Below are 10940 nucleotides of genomic sequence, written 5' to 3' on the forward strand. Positions count from 1 at the left end.
GTCTCATTAAAATCACCACAAACAAACCATGGTACCTGTGAGTTGGCCCGTAGATTCGTAAGGTGATCCCACATGCGATGACGATGCTCCACACGTGGTTCACCATAGACAAAAGTTGCTCGCCAACACAGATCACAACTAGCATCTATCACTTGCACGTCAATATACCGTGCACAAGCATCCATGATCGTCACTTGGAGGCTTTCATCCCAATATAGAGCTAGCCCTCTGCTGCGACCGTCACTGCAAATTCCTTTAAATCCCTTCATACCCAATCTCCATTTAAGCTTTTCCATTTTCACTGAAGATTGCCTAGTTTCACAGAGGAAGACAATCTTCGGGGAATTAGCTTTTGAGAGGGCCAAGACCTCACGAACTGTCCGGCGGTTCCCCGCCCCCCGGCAGTTCCAAAATAAAAGACTCATTGCTTCCGGCGGTCCTCCTCGCAGGAGGCCGCCGATCTAACATCACTAGTAATATCATCATTGCCTACTTTTGCACGCTTACTGCTTGTGCTGAACGTAGGAGGAGTATCCTTCTCGAGGTCCTCACCTTTTCCTTCGGTGATAGCTAGAACATCATGGTCAGACGTTAGTGCCGGCTTGCTTGGATTCACTCCGGCTTCCCCCTCCACCATATTCAAACGCTTTTTTCCGTTCCTATCAACATCCATAGCCATAGAAGTGGGTTTACATGGGCTGGTAGCACCAACTCCCGTCTCTGGATCCACCACATGAGCCTTTGTTCCTTTACCATCAGCTTCATCATGAGCTCCAGCCTTTTGTGATCGACTAGGCACGTTGGCACCACTGTTACTCCATTGATTCGGAGGGTCAGCATAGAGCCAATCACCGAATTTCATATTCTTTTCTTCATGCACACCTGAGCCACACTCTTTATACTCATGACCAACTAAACCACAAACTTTACATAACCGTGATACTCCCTCTATTCCTAAATATAAGTCTTTTTAGAGGTTTCAAATAGAGTATAACATACAGATGTATATAGACATATTTTAGAGTGTAGATTTACTCATTTTGCTCCATAAGTAGTCCCTTGTTGAAATCTTTAAAAAGACTTATATTTAGGAACGGAGGGAGTAGTTCTTTCTTTGAACCGCATGCATGCAATGAACATCCACCGCGCCCCCAAGGCAGTAAAAGGGGGTGTCAACCTAACAGCCTCTTTTACTGTCTTTGGAGCTCGCCGGTGTTCACTTGATTAATCCAAGAAACGAGATGGCCCAATGATAATTCTTGGAGTTTTATGAAGGACTGCGATTTGTACAAACCAAAAGAGATATATCCTGTGTTCAGCTCTACGGTACAGATCTCACGTAACCACGGTGGACGAGGCAAATAAAAGCTGTTACATCGCTCCAGTATCACAACGGGGTGGTGGCGCAGTTGGCTAGCGCGTAGGTCTCATAGCTAGACGTGAGTAATCCTGAGGTCGAGAGTTCGAGCCTCTCTCACCCCACAGTCGGCAACCTGTAGTGATGAAACGCTCGGTGACAACTTGGGTCGTCACTTGTGCACCTGTAACAACAGGTGAAAAGAGCAACTCTGAACTTGTGTCTAATTTTTTTTGCCTTTCCGGTTAACTCACGGTTTCAGCCACTGCTGCGCCCTCCTGAAACTAAAAAGTGTATCTGTTTTTTTAGCAATGTTTACAGCCCTGGAAAATATACGTAATTCACCCGCATTTCATTTCAGTATTCATCTTTGGAAGGAAGCGCGAGGGTAGATAGTGTGTATGGTGCGGTGTTTCAACTCTATAATCGTTCTGGTGATGTTGTGAGAGGTCTTTAAACCTTTTGCTGCCATCACCATTGGCGTACTCTCGAAAAGAAAATAAATGTGTTGGACATCAAAGTACCCGGGCCTTCAAATGGTGACAAAATATTCAAAAATGTAAAGCAATCCTCGCAATGAGTGGATTGAGCATAGAATCCTGGGCAAATGACAGTTTATATTCAAGGAAGAAGTATCTTTAGCACTATTTGGAATTTATACTGGTAATGGTGATCTACATTATGGCCTCATCTGTCAAACCTTTGCAGCCTCCTACGGCGTATCTCATCAACCGAGAGGTCACTGCTTCCCCCATCCTGGAGATGCTGTCTGTTGGGAAAAACACGATCCTCACGCATGCTGTTGCACATCTCACAGATATCTACCGAAGGCGAGTTGTCAAAAGTGCAGGCCACGCATCTCCACATGCCTCTGGCGCTCTCTCTTGCTGCGCGGCGCCCAACTCTGCCCCCCTGACGACGACCAGGCCTCAGGAGCCTCTGAGCGAATTTCACCGGCCAACTTACAACATTTGCAATGCCCGAGATCAGAAGAGAAAGCGGGTCCGGCCCGGAGTATGATCGCTTTATCCAAAGATAGGCTAGACCAGCAAGAATCCCGCTAAGATGGCCAATGAAGGACGTCCCGGGAATGAAGGCCTGTATGAGGAGCAGTTCAGCCCACGCAGCATACTTTGCTGGAATGACCATCCCATGCAGGAAGACATAATCATCTGACCAGGCATTCAGCACAATCTTCATACCAAACAGCACCCCGGAGAATCCAACGGCATATTGATCGTAATACGCAGTCTCATTGCCGAGAAGGAGTAGACCTTTGGACAAGAGCAGTGTGAAGCCCTGAGACAGGCCAAGCAAGGCAGTGACCATAGAAGCAAACTCAACACTGCCCATTGATGTTTCAAGCTGTATGCCCTTCCACAAGAGAGACGTCATGTTGTAGAAGAAGTGGGTTTCACTCAGGTGGTAGAAAGCTGACAGGAAGAAGCGCGTCAGGTCGCCGTACTGCAACATGTTCACAACTGTTAAACTCAAGATGAGAGATACTGAAAAAATCAATCTAATGTACACTGATTACTCTGCACTACAACATTTTAGAGCACATGATGTGCACTCTGCTAGATATTTCTGAAAGCAATAATCCTTATGGAAAGGCCAACAAATCATTCTGAATCAGCCAAAGCTTGCATTTTACTAGATATAGGGGTGTAAGGGGCACCATCAGGCCATAAAACTCACACATACATGTCACCTAGGTCCACGAATAATACCCTACGGAAAGAGCGACAAATCATTGTGAAACCAGCAGAGCCTGCATTTACTGGATAAATAGAGTTGAAAAGGGCACAATAAGAGCAACTCTAGCAGGGCCTTCAAAATGATTTTAGAGTGCACTGTAAAAGTTTTTAAAGGCTCAAGAGCAAGTTTGCAGATTCAGAAACCGTAAAACACAGCCTTTACATTTCTTGGGCCCATTTTTCAGCAGGGCTGACCTTTTCTCCTTTCTTTCCTCCCCTCCACCGTCACTCACTCCACATTGTCTTCCTCAAAATTCCCCTTGGCTCACCAGTGGCGGCGGCATGCACGCAAGGGCTTGGGTAGGACATGAAAATTTTGTCGCGCCAAAAAAACACTAGGATGCAGCGCATTGTAACCCACAGCCACTAAATATGACCATGTGGCACATGGACCAAATTTGACTCATAGGATTGCTAACTACATCTATCAAATGATAGTGAAAAATGTCCAATGACATGTAAAAAAAAATCTTCGCCTACGAAGTCATATAAAATTTCTTAGTTAACTAATATTGTGATCATAATCACTCACACATCAGAGATAGTACATATGCTAATCTATAATTATATGGACCCAAGTTATAAGTCTGCTCCAGCTCATGGAATATGGTCGAATGTGGCACTAAATGTCCAACGGCTGTGAATATTTTCTTGAAATAAAAGAAGATAGTAGTACTTTTCTACTGATTTAAAATGTTCCTCATAACCATTTCTACATTTTAGGGGCTAATGACTATTAGAAGAAGTATGCGGTAAGGTACAAGAACTCGCAGAGCAAAACCACAAGTAGGCCAAGTACCAAAACAAAACCAACCAAGCAAACTGAACAAAAACAAAACTACGCTGCGCTACATAATAGAAGAAAGAAAGCAAAACAACCCAAAAATAGAAAACAGAGCCAAGCAGAGCAGACTACAGATCAGGAGGCCTAGAACGCAGACTTATAACTTAGGGACCAAAGGTGAGACATCAGCACAGTTGCATTTTAGGAATATTTGATCTGGATATATCATAGGATATCATAGTTCAAGACAGTGAGCCAGGTGATACTCTTTCCCCTCTGCCTTGATGCAAAATTATCCTGTCTCAGCTAGCCTGGTCGGAGATTAGGAACTGGTGACACCCAACTAGTGTTTAGTGCATTTGTAAACACAAGTTAAGGTTCAAATAGTCTTAAGGGTGGTATAGAATAAAATGCAGCCAGGGTTCTTCATCTTGTCAGCATCTTCCAGTTACACTCGGCTACTGGAGAACAGCAGAATTAACCCTAGGCATTTTAAAGGGGTCCATTAGAGGTCCAATCCCTGTTAAGTTGCCATCACTAATCAGCTGCAAGGAAGACATCGAGGTCACAAACTCCACCGTGTCAGGAAGGGTGTTATTTTCTATAAATTCATGTTCTTAAGGTTGCTGCATAGGAGATTCTGTCCTTTTAACTAGTTATTACATTTGGAACGGTCTTTCTACCAGTGATTTTGTAAATTATGTCTAAAAATGCAATTTAGTCCTTTCAATGCTTGGGACTGCAGCTCTTCTTCATCTCATCTAGCACCCAGTCCCCCACCTACACACTAGCCTACCCACTTCCGCCACTCCACCCCACCTTTTACACTACAAACCCTAAGCAAAATACTACCGGAAACCACCGCCAATAGATCCGCATCCTGTTCGACAAAGGATAATCAGTACTCGGAACATATCGCGTTCCTAAACTTCTCAATCCCTAGATTATAACAGAAAACAAATGTTGGTTTTCCATGTGCGATACGATTTCTTCTACCAGCGCAACATGACTCGGCCATAATCCACAGTGTGCGTACCTGGATGATGAGGTGCGGGTTGAAGGCGACGCGGGAGAGCGGCGGGAGGAACGCGTCGAGGGCGCCCGGGCGGAGGTACACCAGCGCGTTGGCGGCGATGAGCGCCGCCGTCACGGGCGGGCGGCTGGCGCCGGCGCGGCCGTACTCGAGAATCACCTGCAGGGCCAGAAGCGGCAGCATCCCGCTCGACGGGCCGCTGCCCCAGCCGACGCCGGCGCCCCGCCGCCGGCCACCGCTCATGCCCGCCCCCATCCCCTGAAACTGGGGGACCGCCAACCGAATACTGACTGGCACCGAGGAGGCAGGACGCACGCAACTCGCTGCCCCCAATTCCTTCCCTATTCTTTTCTTCTCTCTGGCGCTCGAAATCTCTAGTTTTCTTTTGTTTCTGGATGGATGTGTTTCTTTCTTCGGTCGCAAGTATGCCGCGAAACTTCCAGATGACTCCGGAGCAATGTTTCGCCTCGTCATGACAATCATTTTGCTAATAGTTTTGTTCTGTTTGATAATAATAAGTTCATTTAAACTAGTAAAGTTTCGATTGATAACTTTATACTAAATTTGGTACAAAATAATACTAAGATTGAGACACTTATTTGGGGATGGAGGAAGTAGTACACCGACGAGAACTGCTTGCTAAAGAGGGAAACCGGACGAAAATCTGGACAAAGCAATTACGCCTAGCTAAAGTAGGTCACCAACATCATAAGACGTACAAAAATACTGGAGAAACTAAACATGACTGAGCAGAGCATATCACAGCCCATTGCGATGTCATTGTACGTCATCCATGGCACTCGCGACCCAACGGCTTCGGCTTCGCTGCAACCACACAGGAGCACCCGCATCAGCATGTCCGCCACAATCATATTCTTAAACCTAGTCGACACCAGAGAGAGAAGGCATATCTGAAGAGAGGCGAACATGTGTCTCTCCGATCTCGAGAGGAGGACAAACAAAGCTTGTCCGATGCACTTCTCATGTCAAGTGTGCTTCTGCTGCCCTCCACCGTCATGCCACGACAAACAAGGCGTCATCAAGCATCATTCTCGCCATCTCAATAAGTGTCCGGTTCTTTCTCTCAACAACTCTATTTTATTGAGGTGTGCACGTAGTCGAGAACTCATGTGAAATCCCTTCTTCGTCGAGAAAGGTATCCACGTTGGCGTTCTTGAACTCCGTTTCGTTGTCACTGCGAACCTTCTTGATCTTCACTTTAAATTGATTTTGGGCCTTTCTAGCGAAGTTCTTGAAGATCTTTTGGACCTGCAATTTATCATCAAGAAAGAACACCCACGTAAATCTCGAAAAGTCATCGACAATGACTAAACCGAACGAGTTACCACCGAGACTTTTGTAGGCATTGGGACCAAAAAGATTCATATGAAGTAGCTCGAGCGGTCTTCTCGTGGTCATAATATTTTTCACGGGATGACTTCCTCCAACTTGTTTTCCTGCTTGACAAGCACTGCAAAGTCTATCTTTATCAAATATAACATCTTTAACACCAAGGATATGATCACCTCTAATAAGCTTGTCAAAATTTCGCATGCCCACGTGACCTAACCTTCCACTAAAAAAAGACACTTCCATGATGATACGTGTTTGTCACAGTAGGTCATGTTTTCTGTCATGCATGTACATTCATGACAAATTTATAACAGAATCAAAATAGTCATACATGTGCTGTCGTACAAGTGTTCCATGACATTACCAAAATTATCATCACGGAAGTGTCCACTTACATAACGATAAATCACGCGTCATAGAAGTGCTTTCGTCAAGGGTGACCGACACGTGGCATCCACCGTAACGGGGCGCCGTTAAGCTATCGGGTCCGGTTTTGGATCCGATAACCCGTTAACAGCCCGGACCAATGGGAATTTTCCACATGTAAAATTCTCATTGGCTGAAGGAAACACGTGTCTGCTCAACGTTCGGACAGATGTCATCCACTCATTGGACTGGAAGCGCCTATGATACGTCGACATGTGGCATGGCCCAACAGAGGCCCATTCCGGTGAAAAGGTCAAAATAAGCGGGCCGGCCCATTGGCGGCCTACTTGAGTCAGGCCCATTTACAAGTACAGCCCATACAAGTTACACAGAATTGACCCATCGAAGGCCCATTCTAGATTCGATAATTTCCAGCCCATCGTCCGTTTAAGCCCGTTAATGGCCCGCTGTGTTTTTGGGCCCAATTGTGGCCCGAGCTTTTTTCGGCCTGTTAGCAGCCCATCGTCAGTTCCAGCCCATTAACGGCCCGAAACGTCTTTCGGCCTTTTCTCGGCCCATTCTGCAGTTGGGCCAATTCTAGCCCGCTGTGACTTTAGGCGTGTCCTCAGCCCATTCGGTAAATGGGCCAACTCTTAGCCCATTTTGTCTCTCGGCCTGTTAAGAGCCCGCACAACAGTTGGGCCTTTGACTTTAGGTCCATTAGGGGCCCACGTTCCGCAGGGCATCATTTCAGCCCAACTCGACTTTCGGCCTGTCAAAAGTCTAGTTTGCAAATTGGGTCTCCTCTGGCCCATAACACTTTTGCCCTCTTATTGGCCCGTAAAGTAAAAGGGCCGAGACAATTGACATTTTATTTCGGCCTGCTAAAGGCCCGTATGCCATTTCCATTTATTCGACCCTATCGAGCTTTTGGTCTGTTGACGGCCTGCTAAGAGCCGTTGTTACGATGGGTCCATTTGGGATCCACTTAATATTATTTTGACCAGCCCAATTAAGGCCCGCTTTGACTGCACATATTTGTTCGTTTGTATGGCGTCCAGGAAATGTTTGGGCTTGTTGGCCCCCGTTTCAATGATATAGCATATTCAAGAAATATCCTACTCTATATTATCGCCTCTAAAAAACATACACTATACAATAAAAAGCATAAAAACGTAGAATAATCCTACACTATACAATAAAGAAATTACAGCCGAATATACCCACTGGGCATTATAGTTCGGCACTAGTGATTATAAAGCGTACACGAACAGCACATTACATACACTGGATAAATAAAGCTCATACATCATGGACACGCATCAAAAGAACTTACCATTTGAACTATAATCTCTTTAGAAAAAAATGATTGGCCAGATTCAGATAGCACAAATTTCAGTCTGCAAAATCTCCAATTCCTTCGTGGTTACCTCAGTGTCTTGTTTCCTTTTTTGACTCCTGCATCTAATACCTGCATGTCCAGTCTCAACTTGTTGATTGTACGTTGAGAATCATGTACACATTGTCTTGCCACCTCTAGTTGATGCTCGAGAACATCGACACGTTCCAATTCCAATCCATAATCATTCGGTAACGGCCATGCCGCATCGCTCGTAGATCTTTGTGTTGATGTCACTTCATCCTGAAATATTTCTGTAAGTATACATGACTAGGGCAAAAATATAGTTACAATAGTGAAGCGAGCAAGACAGACTATTTTGTACATGGCAAAACAGGACTAACAATAATGTTACACGTTATGAAGCATAAGCAGGTGATATTTTAAATTTTTTAAAAAGGTAGTTTGTGAAGCTTGCATACAGAAATCTCTCTTAGCTCACCAGAGGAGCATGATGTTGGGGCCCAATCCAAAACACAGACAAATTACAAATTTAGATAGCACGTTGCGTATAAGTAAGCAAGCAGTTAGCCATTCTGTAGCTCAATTAAAGTCTTAGGGAGCTTAATGAACAGCAGAGGGATTCATACAAACCTACTACAGCAGGCAAAACTATGCAATTATTAGCCTAGTATAAACTAGATTGTGAGCCTCATGCAATAATAGTTGGTCAATAGACTTCAAAGCTTCATGCACACTTCGCCAGAGTAATTAAATGGTAAGGCCTTTAATTATGTCAACTAATAGTTATACAAGTACCCAACATCAGGCATCATTGTTTGGGCATCTCATTAACTAAGGACAAATAAAGTAATTGAAAAGAGAAAATTAACTATGCCTGAAACAAATAAGGAATTGAACTGTTGAGTTGGATACAGTGACTTACCTTAACTGGTTGAACAGGCTAAGCGCAGCTCCTACTTCTCTTGCAAGGCTCCTTCCTAACATCTTGTACTTGGAAATACTCAATCTTATCTTCATTGCACCCCCTCTGCAAGGTGACACAAACTAGTTACTCGTCTCCTTGAAAGATAAATATGCATACTTTCCAGTAAGTGAACAACACAAAATGATGAGATTATAACAAAACAATACCACATAATGAAACATGCCACATCTCTTGCACTTCCACACAATGAAATGAGCATTTACTATGTCTGCACTATGTAAAAACTAGGCATACCTTCGAACTGGATCTCCAGGTACTCTTGGAGAGCCTACTTTAGTATACAACCAAACCTTTATGTCACCTATGAGTTAGACAAGGCCCCACTACAGCAACCTTTAGTGTTTAAATCGTTGACAAGCTCTGTTAGAGTGTTAGGTCAAGAACAACAAGTAATCAAAGCAAACCGTCCTAGTATGGCTGGCTGATGCAAACAACAGTTGAACAGATGTGTGAGCAAATCTTACATATCAAGAAAATAAGCAAACAAGGAGGCTTAAAGACTATCACTTGACTGACCAGATTTGAGGGGCATTTAAACATCATGTGTAACGTATGAACTAACATAAACATTGCATATTCCAGATTCTACAATGGAATGCACATGTATTAGGTTATGCCATGTATGATGATGCCTAAATGCACACTATAGCAGGCAGGAGTGATTCATCATTGCACGCACAATTGAATTGTAGGTTAAGGGCTAGTTCAATTCGCCTTTTCAGGGCTTATTGTCAAAATAAGCCATAAAAGATGTAAAGAAGTCATTTTTGAGTTATGGGCTTGGGCTTAACTTATTTCGCTTTGGAGGGGGTGTTTCGGGTAGAAGCTCACTAAAATTGAAGGGAAGGGGAATAGTGAAATGACTCTGTTGTCTGCCTATATTACACTCAAAATGCAACTGCTCACGCCCGCGTTACACTTGACCCTCAAGTAAAAACAAATACGCAAGTGTTCATTGCCCTGCCCTCTTGCATCTCCTCTCCCCTTTCTCTCTACCTCGATCCCCTGCCTGCAGCCCTAGGGTTCCTTGATACGTCTCCGTCGTATCTACTTTTCCAAACACTTTTGCCCTTATTTTGGACTCTAACTTGCATGATTTGAATGGAACTAACCCGGACTGACGCTGTTTTCAACAGAATTGCTATGGTGTTATTTATGTGTAGAAACAAATGTTCTTGGAATGACCTGAAACTTCACGGAACAACTTTTTGGAAATAATAAAAAATCCTTGCAAAAGATGAAGGCCAGGGGGCCACCACCTGTCCACGAGGGTGGGGGGCGCGCCCCCTACCTCGTGGGCCCCTGGAGCTCCTCCGACCTCAACTCCAACTCTATATATCTGGTTTCGGGGAGAAAAAGTCAGGGAGAAGGATTCATCGCGTTTTACGATATGGAGCGGCCGCCAAGCCCTAAAACCTCTCGGGAGGGCTGATCTGGACTCCGTTTGGGGCTCCGGAGAGGGGAACCCGTCGCCATCGTCATCATCAACCATCCTCCATCACCAATTTCATGATGCTCACCGCCGTGCCTGAGTAATTCCATCATAGGCTTGCTAGACGGTGATGCGTTGGATGAGATTTATCATGTAATCGAGTTAGTTTTGTTAGGGTTTGATCCCTAGTATCCACTATGTTCTGAGATTGATGTTGCTATGACTTTGCGATGCTTAATGCTTGTCACTAGGGCCCGAGTGCCATGATTTCAGATCTGAACCTATTATGTTTTCATCAATATATGAGAGTTCTTGATCCTATCTTGCAAGTCTATACTCACCTATTATGTGTTATGATCCGTTAACCCCGAAGTGACAATAATCGAGATACTTACCGGTGATGACCGTAGTTTGAGGAGTTCATGTATTCACTATGTGCTAATGCTTTGTTCCGGTACTCTATTAAAAGGAGGCCTTAATATCCCTTAGTTTCCATTAGGACCCCGCTGC

At 44.5% G+C, this 10940-nt stretch overlaps 1 protein-coding gene and 1 non-coding gene across 2 annotated transcripts; one reads left to right on the top strand and one right to left on the bottom strand.

Annotated features, from left to right (window-relative positions):
• Positions 1–1394: 1394 nt before the first annotated feature.
• On the top strand, positions 1395–1482 carry TRNAM-CAU. The gene is given in 2 exon segments: positions 1395–1432; positions 1447–1482. It is a non-coding gene; the product is annotated as a tRNA-Met (tRNA).
• A 429-nt stretch (positions 1483–1911) lies between these two features.
• On the bottom strand, positions 1912–5326 carry LOC125517008 (rhomboid-like protein 14, mitochondrial). Its single transcript, XM_048682246.1, has 2 exons — positions 4935–5326; positions 1912–2821 (listed from the first exon to the last, which is right to left on the bottom strand). The coding sequence occupies exons 1-2, from the start codon at positions 5184–5186 to the stop codon at positions 2045–2047; spliced, it is 1029 nt and encodes a 342-aa protein (XP_048538203.1). The 5' UTR covers positions 5187–5326; the 3' UTR covers positions 1912–2044.
• Between the last annotated feature and the right edge of the window lie 5614 nt (positions 5327–10940).

This window comes from Triticum urartu, chromosome 1 (assembly GCF_003073215.2).
Source record: "Triticum urartu cultivar G1812 chromosome 1, Tu2.1, whole genome shotgun sequence".
In the NCBI taxonomy this organism is placed as follows: domain Eukaryota; kingdom Viridiplantae; phylum Streptophyta; class Magnoliopsida; order Poales; family Poaceae; genus Triticum; species Triticum urartu.